At 45.8% G+C, this 19,601-nt stretch overlaps 1 protein-coding gene across 3 annotated transcripts in view; it reads right to left on the bottom strand.

Moving 5' to 3' along the window:
- The window catches only part of Dock5 (dedicator of cytokinesis 5), a 188,213-nt gene that overhangs the window by 18,038 nt on the left and 150,574 nt on the right, over positions 1-19,601 (bottom strand). For 2 of the 3 annotated variants that reach the window (XM_034497595.2, XM_076930800.1), the window contains 14 exons: positions 18,526-18,604; positions 16,820-16,920; positions 15,987-16,045; positions 15,471-15,625; positions 14,101-14,186; positions 11,389-11,548; positions 10,361-10,401; positions 9,674-9,764; positions 7,010-7,129; positions 6,140-6,229; positions 4,190-4,294; positions 2,701-2,842; positions 1,397-1,478; positions 682-766 (listed from right to left, as the gene is read on the bottom strand). In XM_034497595.2, the coding sequence (XP_034353486.1) occupies positions 682-766; positions 1,397-1,478; positions 2,701-2,842; positions 4,190-4,294; positions 6,140-6,229; positions 7,010-7,129; positions 9,674-9,764; positions 10,361-10,401; positions 11,389-11,548; positions 14,101-14,186; positions 15,471-15,625; positions 15,987-16,045; positions 16,820-16,920; positions 18,526-18,604 (1,396 nt within the window). Of the gene's footprint in view, positions 1-681; positions 767-1,396; positions 1,479-2,700; positions 2,843-4,189; positions 4,295-6,139; positions 6,230-7,009; positions 7,130-9,673; positions 9,765-10,360; positions 10,402-11,388; positions 11,549-14,100; positions 14,187-15,470; positions 15,626-15,986; positions 16,046-16,819; positions 16,921-18,525; positions 18,605-19,601 lie in introns of those variants that run through there. The other variant, XR_013109304.1, reaches the window with a different exon arrangement.

Genomic DNA, 19,601 nt, shown 5'->3' with positions numbered 1-19,601 from the left:
GCTCAGTTGGTGAGACTCCATTCTCATGTCTTCTAGGGAGTGAACATATTCCTCATAAAACTCAAGGATCATGGGCTTTGGGTCTGCATGGAGTTAGTCTCCTTGGGCCCTTTCCTTCTAAAGATGGAAACCTGAGGTTCAGTAGGTGTGACTTGCCTATGGTCCATCCTAACAGCAGCAGAGCCCAGATCTGGGTCCTTCAGTTTGGAGGTTTCCCATTGGGATGACAGCCTGCTTGTCAGTAATTAACAGGTTACTCTCTCCTACCGGGGAAGCTCCAACCTCCTATCTTAGCCAAGGAGAATGAGAGGGAAGACACTGGAATTCACCAGAAGGCAAACAGGGGCTGGGGGGGAGTTAGCTTGGGTGGGGAAATGCTTGCTGAGCAAGGAAAAAGACCTGCAACCAATCCCCAACACCCATGTACAAAGCCAGGGTGGTGGCATAAGCTTGTAGTCCCAGTGCTGAGAGGAGAGACAGAGGAGTCCTAGAGTTCACTGGGTGGCCAACCAAGCTGGGCTGCTAAGCTGCAGTCCCAAGAAAAGACACACTGTCAAAATAACAAGATGGGAAGCTCCTGAGGAATGACATCCAAGGGTGACTTCTAGCCTCCAAACGCACATGTGTAGCCTGCCCCGGACACGCACACATACACCGAGAAAACAAACCAAGCTGACTCACCGCAAACTCATTTTCTGGGTCTTTTTCTCCTTTCCTGAACGGCCGGGAATATCTGAACTGCTGCACTTCATTGGCTCTGTAGTAGCTGGGAAAGGACAGAGCAAATGCACTGGACCTCACAGAACCAGCCCACAACCCCACGTGTGACACGTCTGACACTGAGGCTTATCCCTATGGCTGACAGGGTCACACTGAGGTCCCGGGACATACCTGGGTTTCATATCACATCTTATTTTTCATACATGAGAGTTTATTTTACAGCTCACAGTTTTAAAAGGGGTGTATACCCACCATGTTTGTGGTCTCCTTTGCATACTCGGCCATAATGCTGTTAATTAATCTCACTGGCATGGTAGCTTCTCCAGAGCCAGGAAGCAACCTCAAATACTGGGACAGGCTGGTCCTCAGTGATACTTGAGTGGATATTTGGGCGAGAGGATCCTGTGCCCAAGTGAAGTTTACCTTGCCCTCTGACTCAATGATAAAAATCCATGTTGCTTTAACTTGATAAGCTTTCATCTTGTATGCAGAACAGTTAGTAATAGGTCTTCCAAAGTATAACAAATGAAAAAAGGCTTTGCTTTTGACAACGTTCCAAATAGTCTTGTTTTGTAGCCCAGACTAGCCTTGAACTTGCCTCCCTGTCCCTCCACTGCTACCATGACAGGAGGGCACCATGTCCTGCCTGATTGTTTCCTTTTTAAGAACCACTTACTTCAAGATCTGCTCTGGAACCGGTTTGTCCTTGTAGCTGGGCGGCAAGCACATCACAGGCTTTACCGTGAAGCACTGCAGGTCTGAGGGCTTATTAAGGAAAAGGCTGGCCCTGCAGGTGTCACAGGCTGTGAGGTCCCTGCTCCCGCTTCTCATTTCCCTTCAACTGGTGCCAGCACTGCACTGAAATTCACTCCCATGTCCCCTGTCACAATGTGGGACTCCTCAGGACACCTCGTGTGGCCAGATACCTAGCAAATATCCTTGCCACATGAAGTGTCAGGAAAGTATAAGGAAATAGCCAGAAGTGCTTTCAAATGATCTCTTCTGAATATGCATGCCTGTGAAACAGCCAGACTCCAGAACCCGGGAAACACAATTGCTATCTTTAGGTGCTACTATTGACGGGGTGAGCCCCTTCGTGAGGAATTGTTCTTTCAAGCTCATGGCAAACCTGTAAGACAGATTGTTCTTTTTCAGCAGAGGAGAACTTGGAGGCCAAGAGAAGTGAAAATTTCAAGATTCCCCAACCGGGGAGCGAAGTCAGACTCCAAAACCAGCATGGGGTAAGAGGTTTTGCTTGGATGGGACTGATGAAAGATCCTAGGAAGGGCCTCTCCTAGCACCCTTACAGTGTAGACATAGCCTGTCCTCTGTGCCTACAGGTTCTGTACCCAAAGAGATAACCAAGTGAGGATTTTCTTCTGTACGACCAGATACAGACTCTCCTCCTCCAAGTCCTTATCTCCTAAAGTATACAGTGTGATAACACTTACAGAACATTTACTGTATCTGGGTGTCAACTAGGAGGGGCTATGGAACTGGCTCAGTTGGTAAAGTGCTTGCTATACAATCCCCAGGACACAGCTAAACACACACATGCACATGGGATCTGGGAGGATGTGTATGGGCCACATGCAAATACAATGACTTCAAAAGCTGCAGATTTTGGTATCCATTCGTGATAGAAAGGGGAGGGTGTCCTGGAGCCATTGGCTGGGAGGATATCAAGAATGAAGTTGGATGATGGTTTTAAGTGCACAGTTTAAAAATCTTTAACAGAATCCAGAACTTCCTTTAAGCTCCCCGAGTATGACGCTTATTCATTCATACTCAACACTTACTGACCATGTCTTCCCTAAGGGCCTCCAAAGATTTTTACACTGAGTGGTGGAAGGCATGGTTTGAAAGATCAGAGCGGATCTGCCAACAGAGAAGGAGCTGCAACTCTTAACTTATTTGGCTTGGCCTGGCCCATCCCCAGGGTAATGAGCCACTGGGCCGCTGTCCCCATGGCAAGGATACACTGCTTTGGGGATGACTTGATGTCCTCTCCTGGTGGTGTGGTACTGGTCATCTTCTCAGCATTGGGGAACTGGGTCAGCAACCTCAAGCTGAAGTCTTCTCGCCTCTCATACTCCTTTCCCCGGTAGATGAAGATTTTGTTCTGCAGGTCAGGGAAGCCAAAGGAGGTCATTAGGTACAAAGGGTGAAGGGGTATCTGGAGCTGAAGATAAAGAAGGCCACTGTGCTTCTCCACAACCATGGAAAGTGCACAGTGAACATGATTTGCATACTCAACAGGCATTGAGCAGCATTGATTGGGTAGATTCGAGTTTATCCCTCCTTCCCCCAGTTGACGGACATGCGCATTGGATATAGGCTTTGGTGCTTATGATAAAGGCTGCTCTCTCCCCGCAGTATTTTAGAATGATTAGATTCCTGTTCACTTGAGTAAATACTCCCTGGCTATAATCTCTTTCAGCATGGGCCATTTTCCTTGGTAATAGTTTAAATTTTACATTCATATGTTAATATTTAACTCCCCACCTGGCCTCCATTAGCTTGTAGAATCGCTGAGGGCAGAGAACTGTCTGAGTAACTTCAGGACATTGCTGCTTCTTCCCAGGCGCCTGAGCAGACACTTACTGATGAGACTCCATCGCTTTCTCATTAAGCAATTAGGAAGAGAAATGGCTCTCTTTGGTGGTTATTGTTTTGTTTTTTTAATTTGTTTTGTTTTTTGTTGTTGTTTTGGTAGCACAGTCTCAAGTAGCCCAGGCTGACCTCCATCTCACTATGTAGCAGAGGATAATCCTGAACTTCTGATTCTGAGTCCACCTCAAGTGTTATGATTGAAGGCATATTCAAACATACCCAGGTCCTGTGATTCTGGGAATGGAACCCAGTGTTTCCTGCATGCTAGGCAAGCAGCAAGCCAACTGAGCTGCACCCCTGTCCCATTCTGTATTTTTAAAATTAGGAGTATGAGAAAGAATACGTATTTAAATAAAGCTCAGGTCTAAAAGACTTCCTTTTAGAGTTTTTGTTTCTTAAACTCTAAAGTCACTGGGTCAGTATGCGTGTTTTTGAGAGGGGTCTCTCATGCCTGTTACCAGTACAAAACTGCTTTTACTTTGGGGAAGTGTCTGTTGCCTTGTTCTTGGGATATCTGATTTCAAAGTGGCCCTGTCTGGAAATAAAATAAGCAGCAAAACACATCCATCCCCACTCGTCCAAGCTTGGCCTGTGGATGGGGCCAATTCTGGTTTTTTCTTCTTTCCTTGCACCTGGGGAAAGCCATTGGACAAAGGGTCGGCCAGAATACCAGTGGTGTCAGGGGCGTGGGGTAGAGAGGCCAGCATTCAGGAAGAGGTCTCTCTCCCTGACCCGACCTCCCACAGAGGGAACACAGGCCAGCAGCTGCTGCTGGCCATCTGGAAGAGAGATAAGTCTCCCCTCTCCCCTGAACCCCACTCCCATTGGCTCTGGAGACCACCCCCAGGCTCCTCACCCGCAGGAAGGAAGGGAAGCCCTGTCCGTAGTATCCCACAGCAAAGTACTCGGGCTGGGGCCTCATGGCCTTAATGATGTTCTCGTAAAACAAGGCTCTTTTTTTCTGAAAAACAAAATAACACATTCCGCCTGGAGGTTACCAAGATGCTGTCAGAGAAAGAAATAAAAAAGAAAAAGGTCAGTCCATTTGCTGTGTTTCCTCAAGTATCAGATAAGTGGAAGGTCTTTGGAGACCACCTTGTAGGCCACAGGGTGACTCTTTCCTGGGATCTGATGTTTGGAATTTTGGGTCCAGGATGGGCGGAGTCCTCCTCGGAGTTTCTGCCATCCACAGGCAGTGTCTAAACTTAACCGGGCATGTGAAAGTAGATGCTGAGGAAGTCTCTGTTCTGAGCAGCTGATTTGCAGGGCCACCTTGGGCCCTGATCACCCTAAGATGAGTTCCACCCACTCTTCACTCTCTTGTCCCACCTCTTCGGATGCTTTACTATAGAGTCTTTGAGACAGTGTCGTAGGTAGCTCAGGCTAGCCTCAGACTCCTGATCCTTGCACATTGCCTACCCTGGTGCTGCTGGGACTACGGAAATGTACCTCCATGCCTGGTTTAATGTGGAAGCAGGGATTGAACCCAGGGCTTTATGCATGCTAAGAGTGAGCCAAGACCTCATCCAGCTCCCCGGCCACTTCCTTGTTCTGCATGCTAGGCAGAACTTGCCTCTATGCCCCAAGCAGCTGAGATTATCATCGTGTACCATACCCAGCCCAACCACAGTTGACAGAACTCGGTGACCGTTCTAGGCAATAGTCTACCAGAACTATGCTTTCTTAGTTTGGTGACTGGTGGCCAGCATCTTAACTCAAGCTGGCTTATAAAACTATTGAGTTGAATTAATTTCCAGTCTCTCAATGGCAGAAGCTGGTAAAGTCAATGAGTTAAGTTTTCACTAAATGCTTTTGACAAATAGATCCTCAAGGAAAAGATTAGTCTGCGATAGTGACGACTAACCTTTCAAGGCTCCTTCTGTAAAAAGGTTCTTGCCACTGCTGGGCATGTGGGTGGCTGCAGTATGTGCTGTTTGTTTGTAAGAGTTGAACTCTGCCTGCAGCTGGGCTTAATACACAGGCCTGGGCTGGAGAGATGGCTCAGTGGTTAAGAGAACTGACTGCTCTTCCAGAGGTCCTGAGTTCAATTCCCAGCAACCACATGATGGCTCACAAACCATCTGTAATGGGATCTGATGCCCTCTTCTGGTATATCTGAAGAGAGCTACAGTGTACTTATATAAATAAAATAAATGAATATTTTAAAAAATTAAAAAAACACACACACACACAGGCTCAGGGAACTGTCAATGCTAAGCCTTTGGAGACACCAGAAAAGGTGGCAAAAACCTCTTAGATGCTAGCAGAAACATCCACAGCTTGTCCTGGTAGGCGCAGTAGCATTCTGGGAGGAGGCAAAGCCAGCCTCAAGGATGGGCTGTCCTCTCATTGTAAAATTATGATTTAGTGTGAGTGTGTGGAAGCACACGTGTCATAGTCCATGGTCTGAGAACAACTTAAGAGTCTGTTCCCTCCTTCCAACATGCAGAATGTGGGGATTGGACTCAGCTTGGCAGGCTTGGCAGTAAATGCCTTCATCTGCTGAATTGGCCTAAGACAAGGGTATTTGATGAACAGATGATGTCCCATGGTAGCCAGGATGGGGCATGATCACCCAGGCTCAGTGTTCCCACCTTCCCTAGGGCAGTCCTCATTCCCAGTTCCAGGGGACTTCTTTGAGGACAACCTGGAGAACAATGGTCAAAGATTTGGGGGTTATACCTCTTTTCTTTTAAAGTAAGGTTTACTTTTCCACTGGGAAGTGTACCCTTGGCCCTGTTTTCAACCTGTTTACCAAACTGTTCTTAGAAGTGCCCATTCAGCAGCCTTGCTGGCCCAGACTTACCAAGAGACTGCCTAGGCCCTCGTAGTCAAATACTTTGCTTTCGTAGGTCTCCGCCAACTCTTTGCTCAGTTTGATGGCTTTCTCCCACATCTTCAGAAGAAGGAAAGCAGGGTGAGATGTGGCAGCTGTTACCTCCCCTAAGAATAACTGAGACTAAGCAGTCAGCAGGCTGAGCATCCATAAGGGACCCTGACTTACAACACAGTTTGATGAACTAACCCTTTCCCAGTGTTTTGAGAATACCACAGGTTGAATAGCCCTTTTCTGAAAAGCCTGGGACTACCAGTATTTCCAATTTGGAATATTTTTTTTCTCTTTTGATTTGGGATAATTTCCACAGACATTACTGATTAGGTGTCCCTGCCCTCTGCTTCCCAAGTGCTGGGATTAAGGTGAGCACCACCATGCCCAGCTCCCAAATCACCTTTTTAACCTTTTTTTTTGAGACAGGATCTCTCACTAAACCTCAAGTTTACCATTTTGGCTAGTTTGGCTGGCCAGCAAGCCCTGGAAAACTTATTGTCTCCTTCTCCCAAAAATGGTGTTATGGGTACATGCACTCATGGCCGGCTTTTAGAGGGGTTATGGATACATGTACTCATGGCTGCTTTTAGATACACGCTGGGGGTCAGAACTCAGGTCCTTATTCTTGCATAACAAGCACTTTATACACTGAACCATCTCCTGAGCCTCTGTCATTTTGCTGGGGACAAGTGTCCTTATCCTCTGTGCTCTGTGAAGACTCAGCACTCAGAATTCGAAATCTATCCAATAGAATCTTTTTTCTCTTTCCAGTAGCAAAAACAACAACAAAACCCAGACAACAACTGACAACCCACCACACACACACACACACACACACTCACTCACTTTGCCTTTATCAAAATAGGATATGATCTCTTGATACAGTTTCTCTTTAAGCTCCTGCTGGGTATAAACATAGTAACTATCCCTCTGCAGCAAATGAGGCACGCAGGGCTTATCCGACCACTACAAAGAGAAAAAGATAACACAGGGATTAATGAGACAAAACTTCAGACCAAAAAAGTCAGGAATCCACTTATTTGCATGCTGTCAACTTACCCATATTGTGTTTTAAGTTATTTACCAAACACAAAATTACATACACAAGGAGGCCCATATGCCAGCTCCGCTCTGAAACAAGTGTCATGCCAAATGGCCAGGCACCTGCAGTGTTCCTCAACAAGGGAGGAATGGAGTGAGGCTGCTAACCCAGTGTAATACTGTATGGAAGGCATCCCGAACACAACCTGATGAGAGAAACATGCTAGGCCCACAACCACGGAGGAGCAGGTAAAGCTATCACTCACTGCCTGCGGACATTTCCTTCCCCACAGTACACGGCAGGCCAGTGCAAAACCAGACACAGCTTGGAGAACTAAGAAGCAAAGGAATAAAAATATTTGAGGATGGACCTTGGCTGAAAAGACAACAGCCACACAGAAGACAGCAGAAGCAAACGGTCCATCATGATGAAGCCCGCTGAACAACTCATCACCAGGATTACACAGGACTTAGATGCAGGGAGCTTGACCAGCCGTTCAAAGGCACGGCTGCAGCCCTGAGGAAAGGGAAACCCCCACTATGCCTTGGGAGGAGAACACTATTTCATAAACATGTAAATTCTTACTAAAGCCCTCCCCCTAGGCCCACTGCCCTTCTTTGGTGGTGGTGTGAATTGAACCCCAGGCTTTGTGCATGGTAGGTATGTGCACTCCAACTGAGCTGCACCTCCAGCCTTGTTTTTATATTTCTAAATTTTTGACACTTGAAGTCTCACTAAGTTGTTCAGGCCTTCAGGTGGAATCCTCCAGCCATAGCCTCCTCCCTACCAACTAGAATTACAGGTCTATCCTAGCAGGCCCTGCAAAGTTAGTTTCTTCTCTCCTTCCCCCCTTCCTTCCTCTTCCCTTCTCCTCCCCTCTCCTCCTTGTCTTCCCCTCCCTTCTCCTCTTCTTTCTTAGGCCAGGAAGTAGGGGTATGAGCATGCCATGTGAGTGTTCTACCACAGAGCTATAACCTGAGAGTCAAGTCATTTGAAATACAAAGGAAGGAGAAGCAGCAGCGGGGAGGGGGGCAATGAGGAGAAAGTACACCCATAACACACTGTACAGAAAGGATCATAACAACAATGTAGCCTTAGAGCACGAACAGAGGCCCACATGCAAGGAGATACTAGAATGGGACCTCCTCCAACACAGAGATAAAGCTGGCATCTTAGGCCAGTGGATGAAATTCAGATTATATTTAACAAACTGTTTCTACTGAGTAAAGCTAGCTGGGAAGAAAAGCTGACTCCACACTTCATACCTTACACCAGATCAGGACAACTTAATTTTCTTTTCTTTCGCTTTTTAAATTTTTTTTGAGGCGGGCTCTCCCTATGAATCACAGGCTCTCCCTGGACTCACCATGCCCCCTGTTTCAACTTTCTAAGTGCTGGAATTATAAGTATGCACCACCATGGCCAGCTTGAGAGTTGAATTTTCTGGGTAGCAAAAATAAAAAGACCTATAGGGCTTATCACCAGGGACCATTCTCTGATGATATCCATGGGTAGCAAACCCCACAGACGCCAAAAACCCTTCAGTATCCCAACCTTGAACTCGGACTGTGGATTTTTCTTGGGAAATGGAAGAGGCAGGGGACTCCTGTGTTTAGCTGCTGAGAATGATGCATGGGTAGAATTTTAGAATCAAATCAAGTCGAGATACACTTTTGATTTTAAGAATGGAAGCCAGAAGAAGGTTTAGCAAGAGGCCACTATAGTACTTCAGGTAGAGATGCCAGGAGACTGGCCATGGATGACAACAAGGGATTATTTTATTCATTTATTTAGTTAGTTAGAAAATAGATTTAGGACATATGTTACTCATGGAGAAGTAGAAGGCAGCAACCTAAAGAGAAGGATGGAATGTGACTAAGCTCCTGGGCAGAAGGGGGAGGTCAGAAAGAGAAGGGAAGGAGCAAAGGGTGGGGTCAAAGGCTTGTGGTTTGGACATGTTGAGTTTGAGTTATTATCCATTCAAAGATTGATGCTTATGCAGGAATCCAGAGGAGGACAGGGCTTCAAATAATTACCTAGGATTTGAGACAAGCAGAAGCATTGATATCATGCCCCACTATAGTTTTATTTGGAGAGGATAGATGGGATATACAGGAAAGTGCTTTTTTCCAAGTAGCGTATTCATTCACAAGTCATCTCTGTATCAGTTTACTAATCTCTTTACACATAATCGACATGTATTTATTTAATTAGAATGCCAACCATCACAGAGGCTGCTAAGTTGTGTCCCGCTTCCTAAGGAGCTTTAAACATCAAATGATTCTCTTCCCAGTCTCATCTGAAACGTGACCCTGTTTATCCACAACACAGGAACACATGCCTAGATAAACTATATCCCTTGAATAAGGTTCTTTCGGGCCCATATCATGAAGTTGATAGAATTTAGTCCCAAAGGACTGAACACCCGGCAAACACCATGGGTCTTCCACACAGGACCCATTTATTACCTGCAGAAGCTCGGCGTGTAAGAGGAGTGTGTAGGCAGCTTCTGTGTAGTTCTCACAGTCTCTGTGCAAATCTCGAAGCTTGTACAAATACCTGGTATGACAGGAGAGAAGAGGCCCTTTGTCACCAAGGAGGTGAGCCAGCACTCAGAGCATTCTCTAGCCAGGTCCCAGCCTGCACATAAACTTCTGCTTCTAACAGGAACACTTCCTTCTCTTAGGCAAGAGACTCACCACCTCCGATTTCTCTAGCACACGGTACCTCTTCCTGCCCTGTGGTTTTCCTATTTTTGTCTTCTGATTATTATTATTATTTTATATTGATCCCCTTTGGGATGTGTGGTAAAGCTTTGGAAATTCTATTGATGACAAGCTGACTTCATGATCAGAGACTCATGACCCTCAAACCAAGGGCCATTGTGGGTTATTTCTCCTTCCTGTCCCTTTGAGTCCCTTCTATCCCCCTTTGCATGCTGATGACACACTTGATGCTATTACACACTCCCTCAAACTGTACTTGTCTGTGGCTCTGTCTAGAGAGCTCACCCCCTGAGGCCGGCTGCACACATCCTGTATTTGCCGGAATCTGTCGAGGTAGCAACAGTGCTCTCGGGGCAGTATTTTCTGGTTTAAAAATATACCACAAACCCATGACACAGATAGCAAAACCAAGGCATTTCCTTCACTTACCGTATGTATATGTCCTCTCGCTTCTTTTCTTTATAAAAATTCTGCCAAAAAAGAAGGTCACAAAATAGCAACGTAAATTAAAGGCTGCGGATGAGCTTGACACAAAAATAGCCAAAGCATGACTGCTCCTTTATTTTTAAATGTTTGAGCATGCTGGTGTAGTTGCCCTCAGAGGCCAGAAGAGGGCATCAGATCATCTGGAGCTGGATCTACAGGCAGTTGTGAGCCAACTGACACATGTGCTGGGAACCAAACTTGTGTGTCTTCTAGAAGAGCAGCACGCACTCTAAACCATGAAACAACCTCTCCACCCCACCTTCTGCTTTTTCAATACTGTCTCTTCTCCAAAGAGACATTATTAGTTCATTGTATCCCTTAAGAATATCCTCTATAAATATAAATATAAATATAAATATAAATATAAACTACACAGAAGCTGCCTACACCCTCCTCTTACACACCTAGCTTCTGCAGGTAATAAATGGGTCCTGTGTGGAAGACCCATGGGCTATAAAGAAGTAGAGAAATTAAGACCATGTTTCTGAGAAATGTAAGAGATTTTTCTATGGGAACAGCATGTGCTTGTCTTATTCTGAAGCCACCTGGTACACTCATGTCTTTGGCAGTCATGTTTATATTAAGCAGAGGAATACATAGCAACCTAAACCACGGAAGTCTGTAGTCCCAAAAAGACTAGAGTTTTACTGTCGGGAGAACTGCACAGACTAATTTATTTCATGGTATAGGTTTCTGTGTGCTATATCACAACAGGAAAGCAAGCACATGTAAGTAAGATCAAGAGCCAGACTGAGAAGGGCTCTGGGAAAGGCTAGAGTGTCAAGATTGCACTTTTTGCATCTGTTTCCAGGTTCCTGAGAGTCCGTGTCCTACTATCTGTGAGCAGGGCATGGGATCTATAAGGATGCTCCGGGGTGGCCGGGCATCTGTGCTATCGACTCAGAGCTGGGTTGGTGGAACAGGGGTGGCTCAGCTGTGCCCACTCACAAGCCCAGGGGCCGGGCCCTTACCAGAACGTTCACCGTGCAGCTCATGCGGTTCTCCTTGCTCTCGTCATGCATGATGATGGTTCTGTAGTCCAGCAAGTTCTCTAAGAGGCTGCTGACCAGGAGGGCAAAGACTTCTCCAGAGCTCGAGAGGTATTTATGTTTCCGGCAATGCTCTAAGAGTCTGGAGTGGGGAGAGAAAACTTCAGTGGTTCACCTAGCTGCTTTGGCACCCTCTGTGAGCCCCAACCAAGTCCTAGTAGCAAGAGGTTCTAGATATAATAGATATCCCCCCCGTGGAACCCAAGGTGCCCTAGGGATTTCAATAGGACCTATATTGGACCTACTATTTTCTCAGGTTCTTGGGGACACAGTCAATTCCCATCAATCATTTAGAACCTGAGGCCACAATGTCTTCTGAACACTAGTTATCAGCAAGTTCTTTAGTGAAATGAGAGCCCTTGCCTACACTGTTCACACATTCTTTGCCATCTCAGCCGCCTAAGAACACCTGTCCCATGGCTTTGTTCTCCCAAGGGCCTGGCATTAAACAGGCAGTCTGGAAATCCTAGATAAAAGCCAAGCCCAGAAGAACCAGACCATTTGCATAGGTATTCAGATAGAAAGGCAGAACTGAGAGCAGACAGACTGGGGCAACACCTCAGATCCAGCCCTCCCCTTTTGGGGACGCAGAGAGCAAAGTTTTGGGGCTTCTTTGGTAACTAAAAGAAAATTCATTAATGGTAATGGGTCTAAAGACTCAGCCCAGACTTGAGACTGGAGAGATGGCTCAATGGTTAAGAGCATACACTGTTCTTGCAGAGAACCCAAGCACCCCTGGTGGGCAGCTCACAACCACTTGTAACTACAGCTCTGGAGGATCTGCTATCCTCTTTAGAAGGCACCTGCACTCATGAGCACATACCTACACACACAAGCATACACACGCACACACACACACTTTAAAATAAATTTAAAGAAAAACAATTAGCCCAGAGTCTAGGTGTATTTTTGGGTGTTGGAATTAATGTAGTCATACTTTTCTGATCCAGAAAGAATAAAGGAAACAAAGTAAGAGCTCTCCATGAAGGTGTAGGGATTTTTAAAAAATGTGTATTCTATCTTGTGTAGTGTGTGTGTGTGTGTGTGTGTGTGTGTGTGTGTAAGTTGAGGGGGTGCTCTACTGCTGCACTATATGTCAACAGATCTTTTTAAAAGCAAGATTTACACTATGCAGAACTGGCTGGCCCGGAACTCACCACATAGACCAGGGTGACTTTGAGCTCATAGAGATTCTCCGGCCTCTGCCTCCAGGGTGCTGGGATCAGGTACCACCATGCCCAACTATCCCCAAATCTTATGTCTGTTTCTATCTGTGTGTAACTTCCAGACAAATGTAGAATTTCAAAAGCTATAAGCTAGGAGCGTTTAAAGGTATGAGATTGAGACCTCATGAAAAAGGATAGAAAGATCACATCATTCTGTCTATAAACAAAGACATCCAGTTCTTGAAAATGAAGGTGATTCCCCTACCCTGTTCTAATACCATGTGCTCGGTGTGTTGGCTCCTCCTCAGGGAATCTTTAAGAGACATGATCAAAGTCGGTGGTCCCTATATGCACGCTCAGACTGGTCCAAAATAGTTTCTCCAGAACAGGAGAATAACCAAGTGACAAAGAGAAGACACAACATGTGATCTAGGTGGCTGGTTATCAAAGTTCAGAGCATAAGCAACCAATGTGCACAATGAGATGATTAGACTATAATTGCAGTCAATCTTAAAACAACAACAACAGCAAATGCACAACATTTCCTGTGTATGTGTGTAGATACAGGTACATGTTGTGGCACACTTGTGAAGAACCTCAGGAGTTGGTTCTCTCTCCTTCTACCATGTGAGTCTCAGGGATCGAGTTCAGGCAGTCAACTACTGTGGCTGGTGGAGCCACTCTGCCCACCTGCAGTCAAACTTTTTAAAGTGTGAACTCTGCAAGCCACGCTCTGTTGACACACCACCTCATTTAGTCCTGACAATAAAGAATAGACACTACTCTTATAGATGGAGGTGGGGTGGGGAGCTTGATCTGGCAGGCTGACTCACTGGCTGCAAAGACAAGATCTGAGAATGTGGTGAAAAGAGGGTTTGTACTTATTCCTGCCAGTCCCAATAGCCGAAGGCTCGCACCACACGACACACCCTGTGGACAGCACGATAGGGCTGGGCTCGTAGAGGCTGAGTAGGGGAGGCAGCAGATGAAGAGACAATGTGGGCTCAGATGAAGGGATGCTGTCTTCATGGATTGCAAGCAGGCTAAGAGACAACTGCTCTCAGAACTGTTCTCAGAGTTCTTTCATGGCCTGTGAGGTATTTTGAAGTCTAAATTCAATCTTGACTTCCTTTAAATGGCAGCTCTGAAGCCACAGTTAGAGACGCTCCACTTTTGTTCAGGTTCGTAATTAAGACGCCAGGCAGGATGCCACTGCTACGTGCATCTCCTCCTCTCGCCCCTCGCTATGTTCTCCAGGGCCAGGCTGGTTAGAAAACCCCAGCAGGGACTCTCATTGGGTAAACACTATCCACCGCGTGTATGTGTGTATCCACTGTGTGTATCCCATCCACATGACCAAGGGCCAGTTGGTGACTGGGTGATTCTGAACCTGCCAACCCGCTGCTGGGTGGACAGTTGCTCCTGTCCACCTCTGGCCTGAGCTGCTGCTCTGAGATGAGATACTCACAGCTTTTCCAGAAGAACCTTGTATTGTTCGTCTCCTCGGCCACCTTCCACTTCCTGATCCAGCTTTGTGATCAACTCGTTCTCAAACTGAAAGAGAAGACAATTTCACAGGAGGATGTCAGAGCCTAAGAAGAGCACATGGTAGGCAGTGGCCAGTCTTTCTAGAGCTGGCTCAACCTCTGTCCAATCGTGAACTGTTCCCAAAGTACATGGGGAATTACCTATAACTCGCCCAGGCAGACTGTGCACCAAGACGTATCAAGACATCCCAAAGCATTTGTTAACACTCCTGAAAAGCTATTTTACTTACCACTATGGATACAAGGAAAATTCATAACCACTGTCTCCTTTGTACTTGATACAGATAGTGCTATCTGGCCAGAAACTCATGACAATTCTCCTGCCTCAGACTCCTAAGTACTGGGACTACAGCTATACCCTGGGCTTCTATCTTAGTTTTGTTTCTTGTCCGGGTCTTGGTGATGGGATTATTTTTGCTCTGCATCATAGCTACAAAGCCTTCCTTTCAATACTAATGGATGCGTAGATGTTATAGATGTAAAACTTGAGTCAATTTGGTTGTTAATTTGGCTCCATCTGGGATCAGCTAGGAGAAAAGCCTCTGGATAGGTCTGTGAAGGTATATGAAAGGAGTACTCTTCCCGAGAGTGGGCAGTCGGATGGAAAAGGCTGTACCTTTTGCCTGTTGTTGCTCCTTCTGGTGAGTGCATCTACCCTACTGCTGCTGCCACTTCCTGTGGTTGCTATTACTACCACCATCTTTGCTGTATATGGGACCCAGCTTCTTTGACCTTCCAGCTTGGACTGAAGGCCAGAGGCTCTTCAGGAATCTTCCAGGCCTTCAGCTCTAGATCAGGAGCGCTGAGGTACCTAGCCTTGGGGGTTGAGCAGCTACGGATTCAGACAGTCATTGTTGGACTATCCAGCCTGTGCTGTGTACGGTACGCCAATGTAATAAATCTGTTTTGTGATCTCTACTCAGCATATCCACTCTGTTCCTCTCTGACTACTGCTGTGTATGGGTAAGGGAGGTCTAGAGAAAGCACAGGCTAACTAAAGCTCTCAAAGGTATGCAGGGTTGCCCGGGAGCTGGACCTGCATCACCCTTCCTCAGCTGGCCACACGGATTCCACCTTCAGTTCTGGAGTCAGATGTATCAGGACAGCTTTCCATCTTCAAGCTTCAGGGCCAGAAGACCCAATCATATGTCTAATTCTTTTACACAGCGAAATGTAAAAAATAAATTTTAAAATGAATTTTTCACTGAAGCTGCTGCCCCTCCATTTGGAGAGATGGTAGTGAAAGGTTAACCGTTATGTGGTAGCGTGGTTGGGGCCGGGCTCTTCTCACCATGTGGAAGTTACCATTTCCACTCAAGTTGAACTCGCACTGCATCATATCAAAGAAAATGGGGATCGTGGCTTTACGGAGCTCTACTTCAGGGGTCAGAGTGACTTCCAGAATGGGACCCACCATGGATGGGATGAATTTGATTTTGTGTGGCCCTGAAATGACAGCAAATGGGGACATTAGAATACTGCATCACTCTCAGTCTCACATAATCAATCTTCCTCCACGGGGCCCAGAAAGTTCATGTGAGGCACCATGTCAATCACAGATCGCTGGCAGAATGCTGCCTTCTGATAGCTTATGGCTGGTGCGATGGCCGAGGCCTCATTGCCAATGCCCCAGGTGAGAGGGTACGGAAACCACAAGTCTACTTTACTTCTGGACACACATACAGACAGATCTCAGGGCTATGTGAATTAAAATAAGAATTCATAATGGGTGTGTGTTTTTTCCCTTAGAACAAAAAATGAAAAGTAAAGCAGTCACAGAGGGGTCTGTTCAAGGTCAGACACTCACCCAGGTTATACCACATGTCCCGGATCCTAAAGCCGATTTCTTTTCTCATGTCCCCATATCTAGGAAGAAGATCATAATAAGAACAGGATTTGAAGTGGAACTGAGTTGTGTGCATACAGTCATCCCTTGGCAAGGCAGGGGCTGGTTCCGAGTTCCCCAGACCCTTAGATCTGTTCAAGGCTCTTATGCAAAATGGCTTAGGGAGTTTGCACATACCATATGCACAGCTTCCCTCATACTTCAAACAATCTCCTTGATGGCTCAGAGTATCTAATACAAAAGACTGGGGATGCTGCAAAAAGTTAAGGAGGCACTATGCCTGCAATTTTGGTGAACTGACAGCAGGTGGCAGGAGATCCCAGGCAAGGGCTCCCCCCCCCCCCCCCCCCCCCCCCCCCCCCCGACCCTGTCAATAGCATGATGTGACTGAGGAGGGGAGTGGAGGTACCTTAAGAAAAACAATACAAACCTGGAGGAACTTCAGGTCTAGATAGATTACACATAAAACTCACACTATCATCAACATGAACAAGTTTCTGTAATTTCAAAGGGCAGGGTTTTGTTTTCTTTTTCTTTTTTCTTTTTGGTTTTTTAACTTTATATATGAGAGCATCCAGAGAGGGTATCAGATCCCATTACAGGTGGTTATGAGCCACCATGTGGTTGCTGGGAATTGAACTTAGGACCTCTGAAAGAGCAGTCAGTGCTCTTAACTGTTGAGCCATCTCTCCAGCCCTTAAGTCCCTGTAATTTCTATGACAACATCACAGTGCTGAACAGAAGCAGAGACCCCACCTTCCTAATGGTCACCGGATCTTAAAGGGATAACTTACTTTTTCACAATTTTGTTGCGCTTAGCTTCTGAGAAAGTTTCAAGCTGGAGGGACTCATGGGTGAGAAAAGCTACAGCCAAATGGAAATAATTGTTCCAGAGCTTCGCGGGATACATGAAACGGGCAAAATAGAAAGTTACACCAGTGAGGATCCAGATAAAACACCCACATGCGAGAGCGTTGTGCTGTAAAAAACTCAAATAAAACCCACAGGACTTCTTGTTCCGTCTGGGGTTTCAATTATTCACTGCTGAAAGTTTTGAGACTTAATATTAACCTTTAGGAAAACAACCCAAACTTTACATTTTTCTTTACCCTGGGGGCACAGGGAAGTACTGCCAAGAAATGTACCTATTTATAGCAGGTGGCTTGGCAGTGAGTTTCAAGAGCCCTCCAGTTTCTCCAAACTTTTGAACTGGTAAATACTTTCCTGATTATTTTTTTTTTTTTCCTCTACGGCTGGTTAAAAACATTTCAACCAAAGAAGGCCCTCACAGCTATTTAATGTAACAAAAACTAGAAACCATCCAAGTGTTCTTAACAAGAACTTACTCACTAAGAGGTCAGAGGTCAGGAGCATAATGGAGCATATTCAGCCATTAACAGAGTATTATGAAAATGTTTAACATCATTGGGAAGAAGGCAGAGAGGTGTGGAAAAAAGTAAAGAAAGTCAGCCAGTGGATCATTAAAGGATTACAGTGCTCTTTTCTATGTTGGTTTGTACATGATGTATTATATACATGTATGCACATATAATTATCAATTCATATATATATGTACATGCTTATATATCCTCCTCCAGTTATATGACTCTCTAGTTTAAACGTTTGAGATAAAAACAAAAAGCACACAACAAGAAAATGTTCAGTGGACTTAAAGCCCCCACAAAGCTGGGACCTGGTGGGCCTTTACCAGGCCCTGCTGGCTGCACACATAAGCGTCCTTCCATTTGTCATATGAAGGAATAAATGAAGATGAAGCTACCAGATACCTGGTTTGTTTTGCTTTAGACAGGGTCTCATTATAGCCCTGGCTGACCTAGAACTCACTAAGTTAGAGGCATACTGCCACCACGCCCAGCCGTTAACCTGTTTTAAAGGTATTCACCTGACAGTGAAGGTGTGCTTATGAAACACATTCGTGTCTGTGTGGACAGAATCAACACAAAGATCTTAACCTTGAAGGCAAGGACAAGAGAAGCCTCCTTAGCCCTTGCTTTGCTTCCTGCAACTTCAGGACCTGTGGCCCACTGTGGTCTGAAACCATGAGCACGCCACTTGACTCTAGTTCACACTAACTTCTGTTATCCTGCTGTGATCGTTCTATTTTACTATTTATAGTCAGTGTTGTGGCCAAATGCACAAACCGAACAACACCACGGGTCTCTATTCATAAGAATGTATTAACAAGAGGGCTTAGCACTGGTTGAAGACTCAGGCTTCCTCTGGTGCTCCTGGGCTGAATATCGGAGGATCGGGGAGACTACCGTATGTGCATTTGCATCTAGCTGTATTTCCTAAGACAGCACTGCTCATGTTTTCTTTTACGTGTGTTGCCTCTGTGCAATGAAATGTGCCCTTGAGGAAATCGGCAGACCCCTGAAATCCTCCTTTATTCGCCAGTGATAAGACCGGAAATGGTACTTTCTCAGCTGACATAGCCTCTTGCTATAACCGAAGGCCTTTCACATGGGTGGATGCTTACCTGAAGTTCAAAGCTTGCCTGGTCCATGAAGTTCTTGGTGAGAACGTCAGCAAACTGATTGATGGCACGGAGGAAAACCCTGGGGAGGAAATAACAGATGAAGAAGGAGGCCCTATGCCTCTGGAGATGTTTCTCCACACACTCTGGACAGGAAGCCAAGCACCCCTGGCCTGGCTGGGAAAATCAATATAGCTGTATGGTGGGGGTGTCCTTAGAGGCCACAGAGCACAATCTACAAAAGAGGACATAGAAACAAACTTTCTCTCAAGGTCTGGAAGAGCTTGGGGGCTGAAGGTGAAACAGAGACTGCAGGACCAAGCTCTCTGCTCCTGAGCCGGCGGTTTACACTTGGCTATGACACCTACCCTTACAGGCCAGCGTTATGAAATCTCTCTTGAAGCTGATATCTAAATGGGAAGGGACTTTCTGACTATCAAGACCATGGGAAGCTGACAACACTTATATTGATTTGGCTTATGTGGTTCACTGGCAACATTCTAATGCCATAATATATTGCAATGCAATATTAGATAGTCAGTTCATTTCCTGTCATTTTGTAAGCATTTGTTGTTAGGTAGCAATTCTATGATACTGACACAGGTGCCAGGCTCCAAACCTAAGGCCTGGTCTTTAGAAGACTGAAGTACAGTAGTAGGCACCCTTCACTTAGACATCTAGCTGTTTTCCAACGGAGACCACGGAAAAGAATTATGTGACAGACTTTCAAAGAGATGCAGGAAATCAGAAGGGACAAAAGATCACCAGCCATTTCTGCGAGGATGGGTACTGGAAGGCGCTCCGGGCAGGGAGTTCTGTGAGGAGAGTTTTGAATGTTTGTGAGAGGACGCTAAGAAAATAAGGCAGGAGTCTTGTGACCTCAGTTTCTTCAAATCACAGAATTGTTCTTGGAATGAGTATTCGTGCTCCTCCCACAAGTAGCCAATGGGAGTGAGTTTGTGGCCCATTACTGCGGCTGGTGTTTAACAGCAATACAATGTTTAGCCTCTCCTTTATATGCCTCTATGGAAAAGCATGTTTTTGCCACATGCTGCTTGTCTTGTGACCGTATGCAGCTT

This window comes from Arvicanthis niloticus, chromosome 3, assembly GCF_011762505.2.
Source record: "Arvicanthis niloticus isolate mArvNil1 chromosome 3, mArvNil1.pat.X, whole genome shotgun sequence".
Taxonomy (NCBI): domain Eukaryota; kingdom Metazoa; phylum Chordata; class Mammalia; order Rodentia; family Muridae; genus Arvicanthis; species Arvicanthis niloticus.
The sequence above is the reverse complement of the archived record's forward strand: the minus strand, read 5'-3'. Positions and strand labels throughout refer to the sequence as shown.